Here is a 27,232-nt window from a genome sequence, read left to right on the forward strand (position 1 = left end):
CAGAATAAAATGAGGAGGTACAAAATGAAACACATCATATTATTTGATTAATTGGCACAAGTCTGTAAAATTTCAGAGACAGCTTGCACTACGGTTTTCCACTGCGGGTTGGCGGATATATTTCTTATTATGACTACTATGAGTAACGATCGGTGTCAGCTGTCTATGATAACAACTGGGACCGACAGCTTTATGTGCTTTCCAAACGAGGACGGGAGTCCCTCAAGCAAAAACACCAATACCGGAAATTATTATTTATACATTTTTTTTCTAACATACCCGCATACACAATAATCTTTACATATAATAAAATGGTAGGAAAGTCAAAACTGTACATTGAATATTTTTTTAAGTAAAATTTATTAAAAATATGTATATTTCACAGTCACAAATAATGACGTAAAAAATGTTTACATTCCATTGAAAAATTAAACAATTATTGTCTAAAAAATTAACGCAGTTTGCGTTTTCACAATATTTTTTTAGTTATTCATCGTATAAGGCTATATAGTAAGGCTTATTGTATGTGTAAGCAATACCTTATACGCATAGGTAGTATGAGTACCTACTATAGTTTACGTATATATATTATTTTTATAGCTACATTGAGTAAGACTTTGTCTTTTGTCATCAAAACTAGAAAAAAACTAATGTCTACACCAACTTAGTTTGATTACATAATATTAGAGTATATAGCGTCTGTAATTTTCTTAAGATAGAATTCTTAAAACAAAGATATAAGCATCTAATAGCAAAAAGTATATTTTATAACTTTTAATTTAATTTTTCGATGGTTATAATGATATAAATATGTGATGAATAAATAATGTATATTACATTATATAGGTATCAATTGTAGCATGTACCTAGGTACTTATAATTTTTGTTGAATTCAAAAAACTGGGTCCAATTTCTTCATTCATTTTATTATTATTATTATATTATTTGTACCTCTTGTGCGTTTTTAGATTCAATATCAACAATTTGGGTTATCGTCAAATTGCCTTTACCTAACAGGTAATTAGAAAATAGAATGTCAGTAAACCCTTAATATTTACATAGAATACGAATGTAACAAATAATAAAAATAAAATTAATTTATAAATAAACGTCTGTACAAGAACCAATATATAATATATAAGAAAAGTTTCAATTCCAATAATATTTTATCATACTAGCGACCCACCCCGGCTTCGCACGGGTGCAATGCTGATACTAAATATACTACAGAATATCTTTATTTATAGTGTGCAGCTAGCTTATAGCATGGTTATTAACATAATGACAACAAAATTCCAATATGTGACGTTAGATTACACGTTGTTACAGAACGCGTTGAAGAAATAAAGGTTCACTGCTCGTTCCCCGTAGGTGATAGCGTGATATTATGTAGCCTATATGTTGATCCGACTTCTTAATAATATTCGTGTAAAATTTGAAGTAAATCCATGCAGTACTTTTTAAGTTTATCCCGGACATACATACAGACAAACAGACAAAAATTCTAAAAACTATATTTTTGGCTTTGGTATCGACTGTCGATCACACCCCAAGTATTCTTTTATGTTATCGTATATAGTAATGGTTTACAAGGATGAGAAATAGTCATACGAATCTTTAGTATTTTATCTTTTCATTTTGTACATTAACATGTACTTACACGATTGTTTTAAAAAGAGAACATCTATGAATATATATTATTTGCACTTTCATTTCACGCTGCACTTACTTGCTGCTTAACATTATACATAATATGTACATCGTTTTATGCAAGTAAAAGAAATTATAATAGCATGAAAATCTCACTCAAAATTAAAACGATTCCTTTTAATATCTTTGAATATTTTTAGTCGTCAACTTACACAGGCACAGCAGGAAATATCCTATTGTGCAGTAAGTTCCCAAAATCTGAAGCAGCCTGACTGGGGAAGTAGTTCGACCTTACAGCTAAATGATACCGCTTTATAGCTGGGTTGTTTTCCTGTGGTGAGCTCCTGGGGGGATTGGAGATAGGGACGACAAGGCGCTTGCGATGCTTCTACTGTTGCAGGCGTCTGTAAGCTAGGGTAATCGCTTACCATCAGGTGAACAGTACGCTTGTTTTCCGAAAAAGTTATAGGTAGATAAAAAAACATAATCTATTACATAAATTATGTGGTATCTCAAAATTGCAGTTCACATTAGACTTTGACAAATAAAGTTTGCACTAATTTCAATACATTAATGTCAATTTAATTTTACAATGGATGCCATCTCATATCGGCATCAGTGGGATTGAGGAAGCTGACCGATTAGCTAAAGAAGGAATAAAGTCAGAAAAGGAAAATAATATAGGTACAACCAGATATTCAGAAGTTCTAGTTAAATACAAAAAAGATATTTATGGTATCTGGAAACAACATTTCAATGAAATATCCAAAATTAAATTTGGTATCGCACGATTCAAAGTCAGCTTCCTCCCGTGCCCTGGTTGAACCATCACGAAACAAATAGATTGTATATTATAGTAGCTCATCGTCTTAAGTCGCGACATATTCCATTAAAAAGTTTTGGATTCCTTATGAAAAAAATTGACTCTCCTAATTGTGATACGTGTGGAACTAAAGAAAACTTACATCACTTGTTGATGGAATGTGTCAAATTGCAGACTCAGAGACAGGTAGTGTTTAAGAATTTAAAACTTTGTCTGTTCGATGTTGGGGCGGTGCAAAGTATTCTATCGGATCCCTTATCAGAATCTGCTGAAACGACTTTTGATTTTTATAAATTATCTCTTGTTGATTTACGTAACTAGATTTTAGTAATTGAGGTATTTTTATTTAAGTTTTTTTTTGTGCATGTTGCGATTATTTTGTGAAAGTTACAATGGGACTGGCGTGTCCATGTAGGACAAAAGTTCCTAAAATTTATAAAAGAATAAAAAAAAAACGTATGCGTATTATATTCAGTTACAAAATATCGGAAGCATTATAAAAGAAAATATAATTAAAAAACGAATGACATGATGGTCAAATAAAACAATTTTAAACGTTAATCTCTGTACTGTGATTTTATTTGGTGCTAAACTACGAAAAAAATTTTTTGAAATCGAAAATCTATTCATTACGTTTGTTTATTAACGATCATTAGTAGATTCCGGACATTTCAGTTGTTTGCGTTACATAATTTTTATGACGAAGTTCCCTGTTTGCAACAAATTAGATATAGAATGTTACGAATGTAGTAGGAATAGCTCATTTTATAATGTTCGTTCTTAGTTTCATACTGAGAGCATTAAAAAAAAATAAACAGATCCAACAATGTCATTTATGAAAACTTTGCATAAGTCTTACTACTAACGTCCACGTCTCTTAACTCTACTAATTTCCCATAAATTTACCTCTATTTGACCAATAATAAAGTTGAACGTTTCAAATTGTTTCTATAATGCTTGTTATATAAAGATCCCCTTAGCCCTTAGGCAATCTTATTTCTGGAATAAGTGGCTTACGCTGTGTCTTGTCTGTTGAAATGTTTGCTCAATTGCTAGAATTTTACCTACGAACTATAACGTTGTTATATTAAATATAATTATTAAACTAGTAAATTACGAATACAATCATCGTTACAGTCTATACAGTCCACTGCTGGACATAGGTCTCCACAAGTTTACGCCAAAAATAATGTGAACTCATGTGTTTTGCCCATAGTCACCACGCTGGAATACAATACTAGCTATTAAATCATTAATTATTATTGATTAGGCAGCAATACAGGAACTCCAAGAATTCTATGGGGTCATCTAAGTGCATTAAATTGGTAGGCATTGCATAAGTAGAACGCGACTGACATAACGAACACTTCGCAACTCAACGGCCTTGGCTTCATAGTACTGGCGCGAGTGTTCGAGTAAACATCGCTCAGTTCAGCCGTCTGTGCGCGTAGATACTACCAGTCCGCAGTTTAACGCATTTCATCCTTGAAATTGTGTACACCTAATATATACTATACCAATTAATAAATAATATAAAATCATATAAAAAAGTGTTTTAAGACAGGTAATCAAAATTTTTATATGAAGTGTAAAATTATTTTTGTCAATTTTAAGAATTGACTATAACTAATACGTATTGGGTAAGAACGACAACATTTTAAAATATACTAATTACATAGCCCATTAAATATTACTAGTTAGTGTCATTACTTTGGCAAGCGTTTACTAATGTAAATTGCATTTATGTATCTGACATAACATATTTTTAAACAAAAAAGAGTAAATTTAAATTGTGACATAATTAATTCAATAACAACAATAATAATAGCGAGATAATGTAAATATAATTAAAAACTACAGTTACTAGTTAATAGAATTACTTTTAATTTGAAATTTTATTTCATTTTTCGCTCGAAGTTTTTATTTATATATATTATTATTTCGATATTAAATGTATATTTTATTTTTTATGCACATATCATTAGTTATGATATAAATGATACATTACAATTACATGTACATTGTTATCATTTACCTTAAGAATGCAATAAAACCTAAAACCTTTCTAATAATGACCTTATACCTAGTTTATGTTAGCGCAAGAATTTTTCGTCAGCATACTCGTATGTATTTGATGTTTAATTAAACTTTAAAATGTACATAATATAAACTAGTGTTCATTTATAATATTTCTTTATAGACAAGTTACAAAGAGTATTAAAGCGACTAGTGGAAAAGACATCAACGCGCTTTTCTTTAACTGTATTTCTAAAAGTCATATGATTAAAATTTGTAAAGTAGGTATTATAAAAATATTTTTAAATGTTAATGAAAAAATAAATTATTTTTCAATAATTAGCCGTAAATATCGTGTAATAAACAAATTATTATCTTACTATTATGAAAAAAACCGAATCACATTGTCATACATATCAATATATATATAATAAAAATGAATCGGGTCGCTACTGCACATTTAATATATACGAGAAAAAATATTATTGGTACCGTTATCAACGCAAATAGCACCCAACACAATGATTGTCACAATTTTTGTCTGTTTGTCTGGGCGTTTGTGCACTTTAATCTCAGAAACGGCTAATCCGATTTAGATGTGGTTTTACTTATATATTGTGACCAGCTTAGCTTAAGATTAGTGTTTGTTTTATGTCAATCGGTTCATAAAATAAAAAAGCTATGCCACTTTAAAGAATCGCGTTGAACATGTAAAGTCACTATTCCACGCGGACGAAGTCGCGAACACAATTAGTTTATAATAAAATTTGACGTTAAATCAAATAATATTTAAATTCTTCAAATGAAAAGGGTTTTTTAAATACTTATAAATAAACTTTTTTAGACAGATATAATCACTTCGTTTTGTTACCTTCACTGTGAAAAGATTCGAAGAACAATATATCAATTCTTTGAATTTTTAGATAGGAATTACCGTAGTAGACAGGTTAGTACTACAGTGTATACATTAGCTGTTAGTAGTATATTTACGCATTTCGTATTATTGAAAATCCACACAGAATTATGATTTTCTATAATTTTTTTAACCGACTTCCAAAAAAGGAGGAGGTTCTCAATTCGACTGTATTTTTTTTTATGTATGTTACATCAGATCTTTTGACCGGATAGACCGATTTCGACAAATTTTGTTTTAATCGAAAGATGGTGTGTGCCAATTGGTCCCATTTAAATTTATTTGAGATCTAACAACAACTTTTCGAGTTATATCTAATAATGCGTTTTTACTTGACGCTTTTTTCGTCGACCTACGTTGTATTATACCGCATAACTTTCTACTGGATGTACCGATGTTGATAATTCTTTTTTTGTTGGAAAGGGGATATCCCTAGTTTGGTACCATGATAAGGAAACCAGGATCTGATGATGGGATCCCAGAGAAATCGAGGGAAACTCTCGAAAATCCGTAATAACTTTTTACTGGGTGTACCGATTTTGATAATTTTTTATTTAATCGAAAGCTGATGTTTATCATGTGGTCACATATAAATTTTATCGAGATCTGATAACCACTTTTTTAGTAATCTTTGATAACGCGTAGTTGCTTGACTATTTTTTCGTCGATCTACGTTGTATTACTTGTCGATGTAATTGAAGTCGGTTTTTTTTTCGTTTGCGAGCAAACACAATTATTTATATAGCACGCTAGATGTTTTAAAAATTATCCTACACAGTACCTACATTACCTTACAGTACCTACTTCAATACCTACATTGAGTGTTAATCTGGCGACAAGCCAGATTTTAAACATTCTGTATCTATATAGGCAAAACATGTCTCATTTTAATTATCCAGTAGTCGTCAATTAATATTGATAAATAAACTATATTGCTAATGTACATGCTAATCTATGCGGATTGCTGGTTAATATATAGGTACGTATTACTATTATACGTATTATTAAATTAGGCAGGTATCAGTCAAGGTAGTTCTACTAGAAATACTGCACTAAAATATCATACAAAATGTATAAATTGTATTAAGTATTAATTTTTTATTCAGGTCCTGATGGTCGCATGAGATATGACATTTGGTTGATTCAAAAAGGTAAAACGAAGGGTAAATTTATAAACAGGTAAGTGCGTAAGGGAAAACTAATACCTACTTAGGTCAACTAAGTATTGTAGGTAATAAATTAATATTTAATACAAAACATGCCATATGTGCTATTCAAAGTTGAATTATAGCTTTTATTATTAACTGTAATTCAACTTAGATTCAAGCCTAATTTTCGTATTCAGATGTTTTAAAACGCCTAGCCCGGTAGGTATATGCGCTGTAAGTTTTGATACTGGGTCTTTCAATAAGGCAATAAAACATATCAAACAATCGTCTAATAAAAAAATATTATAATTTTTTTAATAATTATGATTAATAACAGCCCCAGAGTTAATGATGCACTAATTTGGGTGCGGTAATGTACGTAATTAAAATTAATAAATTTTGGTGCAATAGAACTTTTTACGAAGAAAACTACTGTTGTCTGTCTTTGAAATCGTAATGGTCACGAAAGTCATCTAAGGTGTAACCTGAAAATCTTGGCGAGTACTTGTATTATCGCTATAACAACAAGTAAGAGGGGTCGTTTGCAGTAACACTATTTAATTTTGTTTAAATCATATTTTATGTATTATAAATATTATATTCATTATTTGGTATTTAAATTATTAAAATGTACTACTGTATTTAAATGCTATATTTATGTAAAATAAAATAAGTTAGAACTTTATTAAGTTTATGTAAATTTATTACTATGTATTGTAGAACGACTGAAAACACTCAATACAACACTTATTTCTCACTTCGAATCTATACTTATTCAATTACAATACACACTTATAACAACTTTGATTAAGTTATCACACTAATCACTTATACGCCACTTATCGAGTAGCAATTGTTAGCCACACAATTATGAAATAATAACTGCTTTTTTACTTACGAATTATCATATTTATAGGACAACAATCCCGCCAATAGATTACAAAGATGGTGACTGACCAATCAGAAAATGAGTATTAATTATTCGAAAGATGGTGTCGCCATCTTTGTGCTCTTCTGGTACTTCAATAAATAATTATATTATAATATATAAAATTATTAGTAGTATAAATTTAAATGATAACAGTATTTATTGAGTAACTACCCCGCAAAACAGATAACAAAGATTGCTAGGAACTAATCGTAAATAGTGTCACCATCTTTGTACTGTTTCGGTATTAAACGAATAAACAATAAGAGTAGCATCGATACAATATCCGATGTTTTAATAATTATCAGAATTACATATTTAAATGCTAACAGTATTGTAATTGAACAATTTTTTCCTTCTTTTCTTAGAGCACTTTTTTTATCTAATTTTTAATAAAGGTAGCCTAGAAAAGATCTTCTTAAGTTTGTATACTTATACCAGTTTGGACTTCCTCCTTAAGTTTTATTTTTGATATGTATTGGAAAGAAATTAAAAATAAATCTAGAAACAACAACAAAAAAAACCTGAATCAAAAACGGGTTGTTAGCAATTTCAGTTTGATATTTATAAAATTCTTGAAATATGTACTTATTAAACCTTTTATAATATACACATAGAATTTTGTGTGTCCTTCCGACTTTGGCCGATTTTTTAAGTAATAACACCTTTCAAAATTAACCTTGTGGTACATGAAAAATATACTTATACATGCATTTTATATTGGCATTTTCGTTTAGCCATATGAAAGATTTAATTTATTAATAAATATATATTATTTACTGTATTATGTATTTAGTACTGCGGTCACCAACCCGCCTGCCCAGCGTGGTGACTATGGGCAAAACACATGAGTTCGCGTTATTTTTGGCGTGAACTTGTGGAGGCCTATGTCCAGCAGTGGACTGTATAGGCTGTAATGATGATATATTATTTAACCCTTTATATTTCCTTCCACGTTATAAAATATTGTGTGTTCTGAAACTATGAATACCAATAAATAAAAATTGCTTTATCTTCAAAAGCACCTTCAAATTGTCATTTTACAAATTAAAATTTTAATTATTTTTAGTGACAAACTCTTCTTTGTCGTAAACATAACCATTAATTAAAATTAGAATTAGTTTATATAGAATGCTTTAAAACTTGATCAATAAATTAAAAAGCTCTTAAACTGCTTAAAAACGAAATTATTTCTATTATCTCTTTGTTCGAAAAATTGCGTTTTCTATAATTATATAGTTTCTATCATTTATTTGGTTTTGTACCTAAACAACATAAAACTAGCAAGAAAAATTTGTGATTGGATTGAGTTGATTTGAATTTTTGTAAATTGCATGCATGCTGTATTACCTTAAAAGACACCACATTTAATTTTAAGTTTATTTTTGTATTTACATTCATTGCTTTTGTATCGATGTAGTTACCACTGGTGGACTAAATAAATAAAATAAAATATATATTGAGCGTTCGACTCCTAAGTACGTTCCTTCAATCGGGGGTGTATAGATCGTGATAGATCGTGAACGTGATCTATTGCATTATTACAGAAAACCCCATTTCAAGAAACGTAGTTAGGAGGCGGATATTCTGTAGTAGCGCATTTTGGTTTAGAACCAAGTTAGTGTTTAATTTTATAGAAGCTTTTAATAGTGAAGTTCATAGCATTATTTAGTAACTTCACATTTAAAAAGGCTGTAATTACAACATTTATTTTGATTTAGGTTTGAAGAGGACATTTATTGAAGATGGCGCAATATTATACCTATCTCATCTTAGCCACGTTTGTTTTCATCGCTGATGTTGTCCCCCTAGTCGCTGCGCAACCAGTTAGTATACGTAACTGTACCTATTATGTGTTCACTTTTTTGCTGTAGACACATATTACATCGAATAGAATGTGGGAACTAATGATAAAAATGCGCATTACATTGTTTTTGAATTTAACAACAAGTTATGTATCATCGCAGCAACATTAACATACTATTACCATTGCCAGTAATTTGTTAACAATTACATTTCTATTTACACTAATTTTTGTAGCCCTTAGCAAATGAATCGATTGGAAAAGACCGTGCCTTAAGACAGTCGTTATTAAAAGCAGGAAGAAATGTTGCTACTAAACCGAAATGGGGATTTTTCGGCACAATATTCAACCTTATTCTAGAGGTAACTATGAAGTAATAGGCATTAGTGTTGATTTGTGTGTATATTTATATATATATATATATATATATATATATATATATATTAACTTTATGTACTTAATATTTTTTTTTTCAGCAAATTAACGACACAAAAAGTGCATATGGACAAATATCAGATTTAGTAAACAACCAATTCATAGATGAAAAAGTAAGTTGATTTTGGTTCAATATTGTTGTTACTATGTAACACCTTCACGATACCTTTATTGTTAAAAAGCATTTTATTTTGTTCCTTTATTAGTAAATACCTATTTAATTAATTAAATAATTAAATATTGAAATGATTTCATTTAGAAACAGTGTAACAAAACCATATCTAATATAGGAATGGCTTTGTTTACATGCTTTAGGTATTTAACTATCAATAAGTACATACATATAGATCTTTCTATAAAAAATCCAAACTTTTAATTTTTACCATACCTAGCTTATCGTCCGCGTGGAATACAAGATTCCCTTTTTTTCTATCAAAATGTATCCTGTCTATTAGTAATAACGTAACATTCTCCTGGTACAAGAATTGTTAAAATTAGTCCAGTAGGTTTTGAGTTTATCCGCTATAAACAAATACAAAAATCAAGTCTTTTCTCTCTATAATATTAGAAGATGTATAAAGTAAATAAATTTGCTACCTATGCATCTACAGTGCACGTCTGCGGAAAACTGTAACAGACACATATAATAAATGTTTATTGTAGTGGTTTATTTGTGTGCGTGACGAACGTTTCCCTATGGTAAAATGGTTATAAAACATGTACAAATGTAGACAAAATTCTCATATATATACTTTTATTGCATTAAAAAAAAAAGAATATACAGAAAATTACACGTATAGTTGATGGCATAGGTGGACTTATTCCTAGCAGAAATCTCTTCCAGTCAACCAATGGTCATGAGAGAGAGTGTCAAATAGCGGAGGTCACACTGCAAGAAATAACAACGTTAAGAAAATAGTTAAATAACCTTAATATATTACATACTTACAAGTATAAATACATACACAAACAAATATCATACACACACACACACACACACATATATATATATATACATATATACTAGCGACCTGCCCCGGCTATGCACGAGTGCAATACTGATACTAAATATACTACAGAATGTCTTTATTTATAGTGTGAAGCTAGCCGTAGTATGTAGCCTATATGTTGACCCGACTTCTTAATAATATTCGTGCCAAATTTGAAGTAAATCCATGCAGTACTTTTTGAGTTTATCCCGGACATACATACAGACAAAAAGACAAAAATTCTAAAAATTATATTTTTGGCTTCGGTATCGATTGTAGATCACACCCCAAGTATTCTTTAAAAAAAATATTCAATGTACAGTTTTAACTTTCCTACCATTTTATTATATGTATAGATAACATCCATTAAATAGTGGAGAAATACTTTTATATTTGAGGTTTCTAATGTGAGGTCGTAAATAATTACATTTTTTCCGCTTACATTGCAAACGCACCCTGAACCCTACGAGATTTATCAAAATAATGTATTAAGTATTGTACACATTGAAAAGGTCTACAGAAAACTCCGCTATGGTATATGTCTATCTCTTATGGATATCCCACAATAAAAATTTTTTGTCATTTACTTCTTACGACAAATAATGGCTAATTTTCAAAGCGATTTTAACCAATACAGCATTAATCCTTATCTAATTAAATGCCTTAAATACATTGTTGATTTAATATAGATCTATATGGCCCATTACAGCATATGATTTAAATGAATATTTTTGAAGATATTATAGATTTAAAAATTGCGATACGTAGCGTTTTTACTCTAAAGTTAACGCGTCCGGGCCACCGGCAGTAATGAATAAATCAAAACTACTGGATCGATTTTAATCATTTTTTCAGTGAATGACATAGGCTATAATTATATTTTATACCCGTGCGAAGCCGGAGCGGGTCGCTAGTGTGCAATAAAGTGTTCAATAATTATCGACTGACTAGGGTAGGTATATAACAATAACAAGTGATACAAGAAAAATTAAACTAACAAAAGTAGCGCTAATATACTTACTAACTGAACTGCTAAAAAAGTTTGTTTACTTAAAAGGTTATTTGTGCTACTCTGTTGTACGATCTATGATTACAGTTGAATTCTGTAGGTGACCTAAGACGTCATACGTTCAAAATGCCTAGTCTAGAGTTTTGTATATTGTGTCGGAGTTTTATTTAAACAAGCGAGCTACTCTATCTTTTTTTTAGTCTGAAATTAAAACTACAACTACATATACCTATACTATACTACAATATATGGACGTCTATTTCATATTTGTAAATATAACTAGCGACCCGCCCCGGCTTCGCACGGGTGAAATGATGATACTAAATATACTACAGAATGTTTTTATATATAACGTACACAGCTTTTTTGTCATTAGACAATACAAACATGCTTTCTTTAGAGGTTATTAACCTTTTCATCAGCCGTCTCCCTGGGAAAACGGTCGAAATGTATCCTTTCAAGTTCTATTTTTAACCGACTTCCAAAAAAGGAGGAGGTTCTCAATTCGACTGTATTTTTTTTTATGTATGTTATATCAGAACTTTTGACCGTGTGGACCGATTTCGACAAATGTTTTTTTAATCGAAAGGTGGTGTGTCAATTGGTCCCATTTAAATTTATTTGAGATCTAACAACTACTTTTCGAGTTATATCTAATAATGCGTTTTTACTCGACGCTTTTTTCGTCGACCTACGTTGTATTATACCGCATAACTTTCTACTGGATGTACCGATTTTGATATTTCTTTTTTTGTTGGAAAGGAGATATCCCTAGTTTAGTACCATGATAAGAAAACCAGAATCTGATGATGGGATCCCAGAGAAATCGAGGAAAACTCTTGAAAATCCGCAATAACTTTTTACTGGGTGTACTGATTTTGATAATTCTTTTTTTGTTGGAAAGAAAATATCCCTAGTTTAGTACCATGCTAAGGAAACCAGGATGTGATGATGGGATCCCAGAGAATTCGCGTAAACTTTTGAAAATCCGCAATAACTTTTTACTGGGTGTACCGATTTTGATAATTTTTAATTTAATCGAAAGCTGATGTTTGTCATGTGGTCACATATAAATTTTATTGAGATCTGATCACTACTTTTTGAGTAATCTTTGATAACGCGTAGTTATAATACTTGACTATTTTTTCGTCGATCTACGTTGTATTACTCGTCGATATAATTGAAGTCGGTTTTTTTTTCGTTTGCGAGCAAACACAATTATTCAATAACGTCTACCTTAAAACTGTATAAAAAAATATGGTAACATGTTGTATAATATGTGTTTCTTAATACATAATGCGGAATTTTTTCTATTTGTATCTCCGTTAATCCGTAATAAAATTTTAAAGTTACAAATATTTTCTAAATAAGTACCTACCATTTTAAAAGCGATATTTTTCTCAGAAAACTTGTGAAAAATTGTGAAATGGCTCTTAATACCGACTAAAGTACTAACATATTATTTCGAAAAATTTGTCGCGCCAGCCGCGGCCCCTCCGCCGGTACCGTCGCAACCGTTATGTCCCTGCATTTTAAATCTGTATCATCTGCGAAAGTACCTATTCATTTAAATTACATGCTGTGAAGGGCCATATTGATCTATATTAAATGCACAATTCATTTATGGTTCTTAATTGGATAAGGATTAATACTGTATTGCTTAAAATCGCTTCGTTAATAAGCCATTATTTCTCGTAAGAAGTAAAGTATAAAATTTTTTTATTGTTGGTTATCCTTAAGAAGGACATATACCATCGCGGAATTTTTAGTAGACCTTTTTTTCTTCATTATTATGATCTATCTCGCTGGCTGAAACCAGCGTTTGCAAAATAAGCGCAAAAAACGTGTTTATTTACGACATCACATTAGAAACCTCTAAAATTTTCAGTGTTTTTCTACTATATTATGTATGTACGAGCTGACCTCGCAAACGTTGTTTTGCCATATATTTTATTAACCTTCTCAATCCCCCCCCCCCCCCCCCTTATAACTTAGGGGAATAAAAAAATAGATGTTGGCTGATTCTCAGACCTACCCGATATGTACACAAAATTTCATATTATTTTATTAATCCTCTTAACCCCCCCCCCCAACTTAGGGGTATGAAAAATAGATGTTGTTCGATTTTCAGACCTACCCGATATGCGGAGGAGTTTAACTACAAACACCGCGACACGAGAATTTTATATATTAGATTATACATATAAACCTTCCTCTTGAATCAATCTATCTATTACAAAAACTTCATTAAAATCCGTTACGTAGTTTTAAAGATATAAGCATATATGTATAGGGACAGGCAGACAGCGGGAAGCGACTTTGTTTTATACTATGTAGTGATACTAACGTAACGTGTACCTAACGTAAGCGTAGGTATGAGCCCATTATCGGTAAACGTTTACCTTTATATTTCGTTATTAATTAGCGCCTAGCTTCAGCATATAAACTTTATGTGCTGTGCAGCGTATAAATTTGTGTACTTAACATTATAAACGTCCGTTTCTTAATTTTAATGTAATTTTCAGGCTGTTACAGTAATACCTGCTGCACCAAACAATGGTACGACTCCAACACCCAAAATCACAAGATCAGAATTTTTAAAAATACTTGATCGCAATCTGAAAGGCTTAACACGTCTTCGTAATTTAGAATGGCGTGAAGCGAAAAAGGTAATATAACTAACTATTATTTCTTACGGTACAAAACGATTTATTATCGACGCCCTTAAACAGAGAAATAAACTTTACAGCTTTTTAATAATAAAAGTATTTTATACACTTTAGTTTTCTAAAATGTACGTATTAAAATAGTACATGTATGTATTTAAATAGTACATGTAAACTTATAAAGGTACTTTTGTTATTTATTTCATAAAATAAATGACATGTGCTATTTTTAAATACTAGATATTTCGACAACATAAATACCTTTACGTGTACCAGAACGTGTCTAATAATATGTTAATAACTAACTTATTAATATAAGAACCTAACATTAAATATGTAAAATTTTCAGGATTCTTGGTCGAATGTTCATGGGTACTGGAACGAAATATTTGGAGGAAAGAAAAGAAGCACTAGATAGCATGTCAAAAATTTAATGTTACTTTACAATAATTTATTTATAGTTAAACAATGGGTTTACCGTTTTTATGCCAGCAGTTGTAGTGAATAAAGCTGAGAGTTTAAATCAAAAAAATTTGAAAATTAAAATTGTTTGTCTGTAAAGTTATAACAAAACATCTCCTCGGACGCATAGGAAAATCGAGTAGAAAAGAAATAGATTCGCCGCAAGCGTACAATGAGCGTAACGGGACACTGAGTCATCCTTTTTTGTGCATGCAGCCGGCGTTCAGATGTTCGACGATTTTGTGATTCAAATTATGAGTGCGAAATTGAAACAGAATACTGACAAATATCATTCTGAAAAATACTTTTAACTATATATTAACTTGTTAACTATATAAATCTCGCTGGTGCTAGTTAGTTTTATATATGGGTTACCAATTTAGAAGTTAGTGAAATATAGTAGAAGAAGCAAAACATTATTATACAATTGTAATAAAATATTCTGATGTACTCGAGCCATAATGATTTTAGAAGAACATATTAGTCCTTTGTCCTAAGTAAAGTGCTGCCGGAAAATATGTGATTCACACGTACCACCTACTTGTATTTCATCGATTTACCTACATAAATCGGTTCTACATAGTCTTGCTCTAAGTATTGCTACAAAGAAAAGAACATTTTTAATATTGCATGTAACATTTATTACTATTAAAATGTGTTAGTTTAGGAAATTAATATAAAAGTATTAAAAATATATAAAGCTTATTCGAAGTAGTCTCCATTGGCTGCAATACAGTCTAAACCTTGAAGCCAGTTATCAATAGAAGCACGCACTCTTTCCATGGGAAAATTCTTCATTGCCAATCGTATGGATTGTTTTAAGGACGGTTGAAGTTTAGAATCGTCTGGCTCGAATTTAATGGCGAAAAGGGGTGAGGGGGCAAGGGACCAGCCTTAGCCACTCCGGCTCGCCCGGGTGTCTGCGTTTTGTTACAGCGGGCGGGGGCTGCCCCTCCTCGGTGCCTCCGGCTTCTAAAGAACACTCTAAGGGTAGGGCAAAGAAGACTACGATGAGTCGGGGTAAACTGATTCCGTTCCGTGACCATTTGGAGGCATAAGTCAATGTTCATTACATTCCTCCCAAAAATAAATAAATAATAATAACCATTGTATTAATTGCAAGCACGGTTCGAAGCGCCGAAGATGTCACGGAACGAAATTATACCGATAAACGGCCTTATTTTGAGGTTAGGTCTATGGAATTTCTTTTTTTTTTCAAGAATGGTGCATTAACTTTTATTGCGAGTAGTATTGGGGAGTTGAAGGGGACTCCCCTATCCTCACCGCTTTCCACCCGTAAATTCGTGCCAAAAGCTTCTAAATCCAACCCTTAGGGACTCCACATTATCATGCATGCAAGCTTCCTTAAGGCTTTGAACATAAATACGGTCATTTTTTTTTTAAATATTGCTCATTGTAAAAAAAATTTTCTGCGACCTCCCTTTGAGTACCGTTTAAGTAGTTGTTTTGATTTCACCATCATATTCTTGTAGGAACACACACGTGGACGGCCAGATCTTTTTCTGTCACAAACAGATGAGGTTTCATTGTACCTATCAATAGCCAAACATTTGACTAATACCAAGCGTATGGAGAGTTTTAAAAATTGTATTTGGTTCCATACCTACTTTGTGTAATGCAATCACAGCGATTCGAATCTCTTTATCACCCTACTCAATTTTAATATTACAAAATATTTTACATGGTATTGGTGCGAAAATAAGAAAACACAATGAACAATAATATAAAAATAACATAATATTCCAAATTCAAATGTAACTTTTGTTTATTTTTAAATGTAACAGTATTTATGGCCAGACTATGTATTAAGTACATATCGTCGCTAAATAGGCAAAACTGCTAACGTGCACAAGGGCTGTTTTGAGAAAAAACAATTTTAAGTTTTTTTTTTGCTTTAACCTGTCACAACTTTTTTTCTTTTGGGTGAAAGTAAGAACTGTTAAGGAAACATAATCATGATTTAATTTTATCTACGCAATTAATCTATTACACTGTTCGTATTTTAACTATTTACGGAGTTAGCTGTCACTTTAGAATAAATCCTCTGAGTGCTGAAAAAAAACCAGCAAGGGAAATTTACTAACCTCCACGTTAAGTTCACGGTTAGGGAGTCGCCAACTACTAAAGACTCGAGTGTGTTAACATTCTCTTTGGAAAAAAATACTAACATTATTTAAAAAATATAATAGTCGTAAACGAAAATTACTAAGAGATAAATCTACTACAGAAAGACATATAGCAAAAAGACATTCAGCATCGGATACTAGAGAAATCTCAAAAGCTTTTTACTTTCAAGACATAGTTGCCAATAAAATAATGGGATGATTATACTTTCATCACTTTTTATCTTGTTCCAGCCTAAATATTATTACTAATGTGAGCAACAAAAATGTTTATTATGACATATTAACCCGTATAATAATAATACACCTTATTGTACACCAAAAACAGAAATAATACATATCAAAGAAAGAAAGAAAATATTGACAATATATTCATTAGGTACAAAGGGCGGCCTTATCGCTAAAAAGCGATCTCTTCCAGGCAACCTTAGGGCAAAGGAAATGGTCTAGCGTCAGCATAGGTGTACAAGTTACAACAAATTTATTATAAATATTCAAATAATTAAACATATACATACATACATACATACATAAATAGATACATAAATACATACATACATAAATAGATACATAAATACATACATACATACATACATACATACATACATACATACATACATATATACATATATACCCACATACATGCATACATACATATAAATACATATATGTATACATTATAATTATGAATTACTTGTTTATTGTTGAGTTTGAAGAAAATGCTTCCAAACAGTATTTTTAAAAAGTGCAGGTGTTTGTACACGTCTGATATTCAAGGGCAAGGTATTCCATAAGCGAGAGGCTTGAACTGTAAAAGATTTGTCATAAAAGGAAGAGGAGTGAGAAGGAATTTCAAGAAGAAAATTACTGTCAGAACGAAGACAGAGTTTGTGAGAATCACCAAGGAATTTGAAACGTTCTTTCAGATAGGAAGGGGTAAAGGGATTAAATAAAATGGAGTAAAGTAGGGTAAGGATATGAGTATTCCTGCGAAGGCGAATTGGGAGCCACTTGAGTTTTTTGCGAAATTCTGAAATATGGTCATATTTGCGTAGTCCAAAGATAAATCTTATACATACATTCTGAATGCGCTCAAGCTTATTAAGCTGCTCCTCTGTAATGTCAAGATAGCAAGTATCAGCATAATCAAGAATTGGTAATAGGAGACTATGTGCAAGAGCAATTTTAGTAGGAATGGGCAGTAGATTACGCAATCTACGGAGAGACCCAACCGAAGCGAACAGTCTGCGACTAATTTCACATATTTGAGGACCCCAAGAGACATGTTGGTCAAAGATAACACCTAAATTTCTCACGCTTTCGCTGTATGGAATGGTGAATCCATTAAATGTAACAAGAGATACCTCAGATTTATCAATGCGGCTGAGCAGTCTGGAGCTTCCTATAATAATAGCTTTCGTTTTATTTGGATTTATATTTAGGCCATAGGCTTTACTCCATTTACCAATGGCTAAAACGTCATTGTTTATACGCGATACACACTGAGATAAGTTATGAACAGTGGAGTGAGAGTATATCTGGAGATCATCTGCATAGAGGTGGTAGAAAGAAGATATTACATTACAGATAGAGTTTATAAATATTGAAAACAAAAGAGGGGAGAGCACGCCACCTTGCGGGACACCGGTATTGACCATTGACTAATTGGAGTATGAGTCATTCAATTTAACTCGCTGCCGGCGACCCTGTAAGTAACTAAGAAACCAATCAGCAACCTCAGGAGATATGTTAAGAGAACGTAAAATATCACATAGTATATCAAAGTCCACAGTATTAAAGGCGTTACTAAAATCGAGTAACGTTAATACCGTGACCTGTTGGTTTTCCATATTTGATCGTATATCATCAGTTATTTTTACAAGCGCAGTAGTCGTACTGTGACCTGGACGAAAACCGGATTGCATGGGATTCAACAGACGGTGTTTCAAAAGGAAACTGCTGAGCTGTTGATGCACAAGCCGTATAATAAATAAATAACACCAATTTAACATAAATCTTTATTCAATTAAAAAATTTGTTCAAACAAAATTGACATTTTCTCAGATTATAAATAAAACAAAAATCACCTTCCTCCGTAATTTTCCACATTTGTTTATAAAAACGTACTAAATAAAAACATAATGTGGAGTTTCGCTATTGCAACTAACACAAATAACTCCCTCTGGAATCACTGTTCAGTTCAGGCGCTATATTGTTCTTTTATACTAAGCTTAGTTTAAAATAACAATATCACGCCTGTCGTTCAAAACAGTCATCCTAGACGGAGTTACTTAAGTTAGTTACAATTACAAGACTCCATTTTAACAATAATCAGTATACTTATTGTAATTTAAATAAGAGATCAAAACTGAACATTATTAACTTCTAATTCTAATAAATACTAAAGCGCCATGGTTGATGATTCTTGCTGAAAGATTATTTACTTATAAGCTTGAGTATACGTGATTTCAATCAGCAGAAACTACTAAATCACCATATCTTGTGGTTTTTTCTTAAGCTCATTTGACTTAAAGGACCCGTGGTAAAAAAATAGATTCAAGCGAAAGTTATATAAATACCATCGGTTATCAAAAGTATACTTTCGAAAATTACTAACAAACCTGAATAGGGCTTGTTGCAGCGAGCATAATACTAAACCGACAATTATACGAAAATGTGTCGAAGTAAGCCACACATTAGTAAAAAGTCGCAACACATCTTGTGAGATTTTAACCCCATTTTGAGTGCTAAAGCGCCAAAAAAATGCTCTGATCGCCACGAGACCCGGACTAATAGGCAGAGAAAAAAAAATGCAGTCGAACCATATATATAACTCATTTTGACCAAAATGGCGCTTTAGTAGTTTTGCCTATTCAGCGACGATATATTCTATTTTTTTGGAACAGTCTTATTTAAAATATGGCGTACTTCCGACCACAGACAATAGAATAATATTGTAAGTTTAGTAAAGTACACAAAGAGCAAATGAATGAACAATATTAATAAGCCATAGACGAAAGTAAAATTCATTTATGTTCAAATGTTTAACGATACTGTATTGCTAAAATTATTGAAACCTGATAATATATTGAATATTTTTGTTAAGAATTAGTAGAGGTACAGAATTACGAAAAAAAAATGTATGATAAGGACAACAAATTTATATTTCGTTTATGTCAAATGATCGGTAAAAAAGACGTCACAAATAAAATTTATAAGATGATAGACTTTAAGGCTTGTGACCAAAAAAAGTCGACCCTATGAGTATTATTGTCACATTATTTGTATTTACTATGAATAAGAAACCCTGCGTCGGTGACACAATCTCCCTAACATCTAAACAAAAGGACTAATAACATTGTTTTTACCACGAAGCTCTCATTGGGTAATTCTAAGTTTCATCCCAAAGTCCCACAAAATTTTCCTGTGAACTACAGTAAACTTTTATGCTAGTGCTATGTGCTACACTTATATATTATATGGGATAGCGTTAAAAATGTTTAGGGTGAAATTGATATTCAGAAATATTCATAATATAAAATAAAACCTTGACATTTAATACTTTACTATAAAACATAATAATAATATATTCTTTACTGTACACCTAAATATGAACAAACAGTAGTAACTAAAAAAAAGATGTACAAAGGCGATCTTTTCGCTGAATAGCGATTTCTTCCAAATAACCTTTGGGCACAGGACACGATATAGTAGTGACAGATAGAAAGTGTACAATATTCTTAATGATGAATAAAAATAGTGTATGATAGATTCAATAATACATACGCATACACATATACAATTATCCATACATAAATAATCATAAATACATAGAAATATCCATACATATTATAAATAATCAAGATAGTATAATATACGTACGTAAAGACGGCTTTACGATAACATTGTTTATTAATATATTATCAAATTATAATTCGTGAAAATTTAAAATATAGGTAAAGAGCACGGCCTATTTTATGGCTCATGCTGTTCATGCACTTATACTCACTCACCTCTAAAAATATTTTAATCACATCCCTATATGCCTTTTAAAAAAAGATATTGAAATGTCATATTCAAAAATATTAGTTATCTGTACTCTCGGAATTCGTATTTTGCCTATTACATTACTGTACATTACAGGTTTTTTTTTTTTTTTTTGGGAGGTTAAATTTTTGTTATTTCTGACTCTACTTTGATTCCGGTGCTGCGGTAACTGTACTCATGCTCCGTACTGCGACTATCACGCGTTATTTTCGAACAAATTTACGTAAAAACGATCTTTACTGCAAGATCAAAATACGATACGAACTGACCTTTAACGACTGACAAATAGACACTTAAACAAAATAACGCGTCAGATATAATATTCTAATAAAATTAGTAACATTGCGTGCTAGAATATAGGTATATAAATTCGAAAAATACCCAAAACCGAATCGGAGCACCCTACTTTCCACGTGGTCTTGGTCTGCCCTAGTAGAGTGTTTTTTTAAGCCGGAGGCGCGGAGGGAGGGCAGCCCTCGCCCGCCGTGCGAAAGCGCGCGAACGAATGCGTAGAGGAGCTGAGGCTGGTCGCCGACCAGCCTCCGCTGCTGAATGGAGCATGAGTGAGCGTGCTTTCGCACGCAAAAGCGGAGGGGCTGCACTTCCCGCAGCGCCGGAGCCAAGCGTTACTCTAACCTTAAAGGTGGTAGGTTAATTTTTTCCGATTTAAAAATTGAACAGCAAAACTTCAACCACGATATCTCTGTAACAACGGAGTTTACACGAAAAGACTTGTCCGGGGGAGTGAAAAACCCACACTCCCTCCCACCCCCATCCCCCCTTTTCCCCCCAACCCCATAAATTTGTCGCCGGGATTGTACAAATTTACCCGTATTTTAATAGTGTTTATGTGTTTGAAACTGTTAAATATAAGCTTCTTGGTTTAAAATGATAAATTGATATTTGTTTTTAGTTAAATAAATAGTAAATGCCTAAATGGAGTTATACCAATGTCTGTAAGCTAATGTGTTGTGAAAGTGAGTGATAAATGCGGAAAGAAGTGAATTACATATTGACAAGGTTTTGTTTACTAAATAAAACTGTTCCAAAAAAATATAATATACAAATACCAAACGGTATCTTAAGTGCCATATATGAATTAATAATTGTGTAGAAATAAAGACATCATAATAGATATTTAAAAGAAGTTTTACTGACACGTGGTTATATTTCTTTAGTTTAATAAATACAAAAACTATACTTATGAAATAGAAATAAAATTGGCAAACATATAGGTATATACAGTAGGCGCGCGAGTTCATGTCCACTGTGAGGAATGCGGTAGTTCTGTGACCTATGGTAATGTCGATATCGATAATCTCGTTTGGTCAACCATAATATCTATCCCATATTAATGACAACTTTAAGTAAGTAAATAATTATAATTTAAATAGACTAGCCCGTTAGCGCAGTTTGTAATTGCCCTGCTTTCTGCTCCGCGGACTGGGTTCGATTCCCGCCTGAGTCTGGGGGTAATATTTGTATTCAGATATTCATATATTTATTATTTCTATGTATATGTATAAAAAATATTTAGCTATATCAGCCGGCTGTTACCTATGACACAAGCATTAAGTTTCTTAACTTAGGAACATACGACTGTGCGTAAATTTTATAAGATATTTCTTAGGAAAAAAAATGCAACATGAAATAAATAGGAGAACAATTTATAAAATGCAAATACCTAAACACGAATTTGTCGATCGCATTTTCAATTAATCCATCTTTTTGCCAGTAGTGCTCTTCCAAAATTATGACGTGATCATCGTATCCGGGCCAATCTTCCTCTGTCACATGGTTTATAGCCATCTCCGTTACTTCTTTCAATAGTTTCATTTTAGTAAGCCCAGTATAACGGGCCGCTCGATCTAAAGCATTTTTAATGGGATACGCCAATTTGCAATCTTTTTTTCTTCAAATCCGTAGGACTTTTCTCGCCATTTCTCGTGCTTGTTTATGTATTATAAAAAGTTTTTTTCTACCTGAACTTGTTGAAGGCGAAGTACTCATGGTTTAGTACACAAAATAATTGTGTTTGCTCGCAAACGAAAAAAAAACCGACTTCAATTACATCGACAAGTGATACAACGTAGATCGACGAAAAAATAGTCAAGCAGCTACGCGTTATCAAAGATTACTCAAAAAGTAGTTATCAGATCTCGATTATTTATATGTGACCACATGATAAACATCAGCTTTCGATTAAATTAAAAATTATCAAAATCGGTACACCCAGTAAAAAGTGATTGCGGATTTTCGAGAGTTTCCCTCGATTTCTCTGGGATCCTATCATCAGATCCTAGTTTCCTTATCATGGTACCAAACTAGGGATATCCCCTTTCCAACAAAAAAAGAATTATTAAAATCGGTACATCCAGTAGAAAGTTATGTGGTATAATAATACAACGTAGGTCGACTAAAAAAGCGTCAAGTAAAAACGCTTTATTAGATATAACTCTAAAAGTAGTTGTTAGATCTCAAATAAATTTAAATGGGACCAATTGGCACACACCACCTGTCGATTAAAACAAAATTTGTCGAAATCGGTCCACCCGGTCAAAAGTTGTGATGTAACATACATTAAAAAAAATACAGTCGAATTGAGAACCTCCTCCTTTTTTGGAAGTCGGTTAAAAAACAATACAATAGTTTTTAGTATCGACAATATCGACAAGCGTGCGTCACCGTCAAGGACAACATTCGACTGCGGACGAATGCGGCGAGGTGGGTGAAGGCGGGGCGCGCTGCCCCCGCGCGTTTCCTCAGGTCCCGATGGACACTCGCGCGCCTACTATAGGTAGGTATTGCGGGGGGAAATCACACAGATGCACACTTTATCTAATCCGCACACAAAAATAATCGTCTGTCAAAATAAAGTTTTTCACACACACATAGACACATTCTGGGTCATTACAGTATCATGACATGCCGCAACTACACTGACAACTTGCTTACAGCCGTGGTTGTAACCACTGTCGATACCATAGAGCGACACGGAGGGGAATAGTCATACACAGGCGTTTCCCTCTGTTAGTGTATAAGTTCAAATGGTCCTGCGCGTACAATAAAACTAGTTGCAGCCGCACTGATCACTCACAGAGACGTCTTTTAAATCTTTTTTAAACTTAAAAATTACAAATTTTATCGGTCGTGTTGTTTCGGATTTGTTTACCAACACAGGCTGCTCGCCCTCATACAATATGTGGATTGGTTGAGCGTTAAGCGAATGATCCGAGTCTATTTCCGAGAAGTTGCTATCGCCGAGCGATAGTGTGGTTACTGGTTTGTTTGTAGATACTTATCGATAAAAATGCCAAAGGCAAAGGAGGAGACGGAATATTTTTGAGATTTTGATTTATTTATAATTAATATTGCGAGTTTCACTTTAATATACATAGTTTTATATAAAATTGCATTAAATTAAATATAATAAAATACTTACGAGTATTAACACATTTTACTTGAATTACTTAGTGTGAACTTCGACCATAATGTTTTATATTAATTTTGTCAGGTTTCCTAAAGATCCAAATTTAAGGACACATGGAACATAACATGGATTTTTTTTTTTTTTAATAACAGAGTAACCTTGACGCCCATCAGATATAGTGTAATTTGCTCCAATCATTTAAATGCCTCTGACTTTCAAGTGTGGAACTGGCAAGATTAATAATGAAAAATATACCGGTACAAGCATTTCTTTCTTAATGAAAATAGAAACCCACAAAAATGTATTCGTCATATTTATAGAAAACTAATCCATTTTAAAAACCAGTAATAGATAGAACTGTCACTGGTTTTTAAAGTGATATAAACATTTAGTTTATTTTTGACATGATAATTATTGCAGTATAGCCATAGCGGTCTCGCTCGACATCTCGAAGGCATTTGACAGGGTCTGGCACGATGGCCTTATTAGCAAACTTCCCTCATACGGCCTACCCGCTTCTCTCTGCGTTTGGATATCTGACTTCCTGAGGGATCGATCAATTCACGTGGTTATAGACGGTTGCGAGTCCGATCGTTTGGTCATCAATGCCGGGGTCCCTCAGGGGTCTGTACTCTCGGCAACGCTATTCTTGCTGCACATCAACGACCTGCTCAAACCCGGGACCTTTGGGTATGCAGATGACAGCACCGTTGTCGAGCGTTACATGTCCGACGCACGAGCGAGTGGGTCTGAGATCCAGTCGCTGAGGGAAGCCATGATTCAGCGTCTGAACTTGTCCCTTAAAGCCGTCTCTGATTGGCGTGACGCAAATCTGGTCAAGTTCACCGCCTCTAAGACCCAGGCGTGTCTCTTCTCGGCAAAACGGAGTCCTTTCCAACTGACTCCCTCTTTCCGAGGTGTGCCCGTGCCCATATCCGGCCACCTGGAGCTTCTTGGCGTTACTCTAACATCCATCCTCAATTTTGGCTCGTACATAGAGGCAAAAGCTCAAACAGCTGCCAAAAAACTGAGCGCCTCTCGAAGGTGAGACAGTACTTCACTCCGGAACAGCTTCTGAATTTATATCAAGCACAAGTTCGATCATACATGGAGTACTGCTCTCATCTTTGGGATGGCTAAGCCAAGTACCAGCTGGAGCTTCTTGAATCAATTGAGAGACGAGCCAGGAGGCTCATCGGTGACGATGCACTGGTCGCCACAAAGCTGCAAAGCTTACATCATCGGCATAGGGTGGCCGGCCTGTCGGTTTTTTATCGGATACACTTCGGAGAGTGTGCGCAGGAACTCCATGACCTGATTCCCCCCTCCCCCTTCCATCATCGTACAACCAGACGCTCTGCGTTACGTCACCCTTATATGGTTGACATTCCCCCTATACGCACTAAGCGATTCGCTAGTACATTCTTGATCCGTACGGCCAAAGAGTGGAACACTCTACCAGCGTCTGTGTTTCCTGAAAGCTATCACCTGGGGATCTTTAAGTCGCGAGTGAATAGGTTACTTTTAGGTAAGTGTGCTTCATCTTAGACCGCATTTTCACTTATCATCAGGTGAAATAACGGTCAAACGCCAGCCTATCTATGTATAATATATATATATATATATATATATATATAATTTATATATATATATATATATATATTTAATTAATAAATTCCATTTTTATAATAACATCTTACCTTTGTATCACTTTAAAAACCTAATTTTCCTAACCGTATACTTGAATTTATCGATAATCCGTATCAACAGTTGTTAGAACCACGGCTGTAAGCAACTTGTCAGTGTAGTTGCGGCATCTCATTAAACTATAATGACACGAAATGTATCTATGTGTGTGTGTGTGTGTGTGTGTGTGTGAAAATGTAAGTATATTTTTAATTTATTATGTGTGAGTTTCGTAGTGACAGATGATTATTTTTGTGTGGGAATTAGATAAAGTTTGCGTATGCGTGATTTCCCCCCTCAAAAAATGACAGACAGTTTTGTATCGGTAAAAAACGCTATGGCTACTGTCCTCCGTTTTGCTCTTTGGTTGATACGCAGTCGACAGAGGGCAACGCCTGTGCATGGCTACTGACCTCCGTGTTGCTCTATGATATGTTTAACGTTTTTTTATTAGTCCAACGTTATTTTCGTGTAAGCTTGAATTTTACTACTTCTGAGTGCATCTCATCATAAAAGTTTGCAGTTTTTTTATATTTATATGAGGTAGGGCACGGTAAAAAATATTCTGCTCAAAATCTATAGCAGCCCGACTGGGGAAGTACATCGACCTTGCAGAAGATCTAAGCTTAACAATACCATTTTCAAGCAGTGTTGTATTCCTGTGGTGAGTAAGGTGCCTAGAGCTCCTGGAGAGGATTGGTGGTAGGGTGGGATACACGTTTTCAATGCTCCCGGTGTTTTTTTTCTTACTTTATTTGGGACAAAAAACACTTATATTATATTTTTATTACCCGACTGCCAAGGAAGGGTTATGTTTTTCGCACGTATCTTGTATGTGTTCCTTCGAAACTTTATGCAACGTCGTAGATAATATGCAGTCGGAGGCATGAAATTGAAGGATAAGTCAAATCATTCTCTCTTTGTGCATGTCATGGACTACCGCATTAATATATTTTAAATGTACAGCACAAAATGTTTGATATTGTTTCTATTTATTTCGCTGAATTTGTGTGCATATTGAATTTTTATCTTGTTCCAGCTTTTCAGTTGATTTTCTATTAGTTGTTCTTCACGCAGGCGGG

At 33.0% G+C, this 27,232-nt stretch overlaps 1 protein-coding gene across 2 annotated transcripts; it reads left to right on the forward strand.

The window, feature by feature from the left end:
* Positions 1-6,497: 6,497 nt before the first annotated feature.
* LOC123656531 lies at positions 6,498-15,298 on the forward strand. 2 transcript variants are annotated; one of them, XM_045592202.1, is made up of 6 exons: positions 6,498-6,553; positions 9,200-9,304; positions 9,519-9,644; positions 9,759-9,830; positions 14,241-14,384; positions 14,731-15,298. In XM_045592202.1, exons 2-6 carry the CDS (start codon positions 9,224-9,226, stop codon positions 14,797-14,799), a joined length of 492 nt encoding a protein of 163 aa, XP_045448158.1. In that variant the 5' UTR covers positions 6,498-6,553; positions 9,200-9,223; the 3' UTR covers positions 14,800-15,298. The 2 variants fall into 2 exon arrangements, with proteins under 2 accessions (XP_045448158.1, XP_045448165.1); XM_045592209.1 differs by lacking the exon at positions 6,498-6,553 and having other exon boundaries at positions 9,168-9,304.
* Positions 15,299-27,232: the final 11,934 nt, after the last annotated feature.

The sequence above is a fragment of the Melitaea cinxia genome, chromosome 1 (genome assembly GCF_905220565.1).
Source record: "Melitaea cinxia chromosome 1, ilMelCinx1.1, whole genome shotgun sequence".
Classification (NCBI taxonomy): domain Eukaryota; kingdom Metazoa; phylum Arthropoda; class Insecta; order Lepidoptera; family Nymphalidae; genus Melitaea; species Melitaea cinxia.

What these genes read in the sequence shown, in the direction of transcription:
- LOC123656531 (XM_045592202.1), top strand. Translation starts at nt 9,224, where the DNA reads ATGGCGCAATATTATACCTATCTCATCTTAGCCACGTTTGTTTTCATC. An exon ending in TATTCAACCTTATTCTAGAG is followed by an intron (nt 9,645 to 9,758) that starts GTAACTATGAAG and finishes TTTTTTTTTCAG; the next exon opens with CAAATTAACGACACAAAAAG. An exon ending in ACCAATTCATAGATGAAAAA is followed by an intron (nt 9,831 to 14,240) that starts GTAAGTTGATTT and finishes TGTAATTTTCAG; the next exon opens with GCTGTTACAGTAATACCTGC.